This window comes from Mesitornis unicolor, unplaced genomic scaffold (genome assembly GCF_000695765.1).
Source record: "Mesitornis unicolor isolate BGI_N332 unplaced genomic scaffold, ASM69576v1 scaffold42531, whole genome shotgun sequence".
In the NCBI taxonomy this organism is placed as follows: domain Eukaryota; kingdom Metazoa; phylum Chordata; class Aves; order Mesitornithiformes; family Mesitornithidae; genus Mesitornis; species Mesitornis unicolor.
Genome location: NW_010163872.1, coordinates 3,852 through 4,465, shown reverse-complemented (window position 1 = coordinate 4,465; position 614 = coordinate 3,852). Strand labels below are relative to the sequence as shown.

General features: G+C 63.0%; 1 protein-coding gene across 1 annotated transcript in view; it reads right to left on the bottom strand.

The window, feature by feature from the left end:
• Window positions 1-5: 5 nt before the first annotated feature.
• The window catches only part of LOC104548172 (diacylglycerol kinase delta-like), a gene marked incomplete at both ends in the record, with an annotated part of 4,256 nt that continues 3,647 nt past the window's right edge, over window positions 6-614 (bottom strand). Inside the window, 4 exon segments of the mRNA XM_010194114.1 lie at window positions 6-128; window positions 253-298; window positions 300-364; window positions 544-614. Of these exon segments, the coding sequence (XP_010192416.1) occupies window positions 6-128; window positions 253-298; window positions 300-364; window positions 544-614 (305 nt within the window).

Here is a 614-nt window from a genome sequence, read left to right as displayed (position 1 = left end):
CTGGTCAGCATCTGCGCTCGGTTCTTGTGCTGGATCTTGATGATGCCGGGGGGCTGGATCCAGGCCTCGCCGTCCACCTGGACGGGGACGCCCTCGTCCCCCCGGATGGTGATCTTCACCACGCGGCACTGCGGGGCGGACAGCCCGGGGTCAGCACTGGGGCTGGTACCGTGCCCGTGTTAGCCAGGAGCGCGGCTGCTCTGCTGCGGCCCCAAAAGCTCTCTGGTACCACATATGGTCCCCCATTCCTACCTGGGCGATGCGATGGTGCTGCAGGTTGATAACCCGTGACACCCTTCTGGATGCTGCCGAAGACGGCCACCACCTCCAGCTTCTTGTCATCGAAGGATGGAGCCCCAAAGTTCTGCAGAGGACCAATACATGTGAGACCACCCCCCCCAAACTGGGCTCATTTTGGGCTCCAGCCTCTTCCCCTGTGTATGCCCAAGGCAGGGACACCCCCAACCCCTCCCCAAGGCTCTCAAATTCCCTGGGGCTGTGGGAAGGATGCTGTGGCCCCCTCTCCACCCTACAGGCACTCACATTGTCCTCCTTGGTGCCTCCCCAGAAGTTGATGCCCCCGGCGTAGCTGGGGATGTTGAGGACGGCGATGC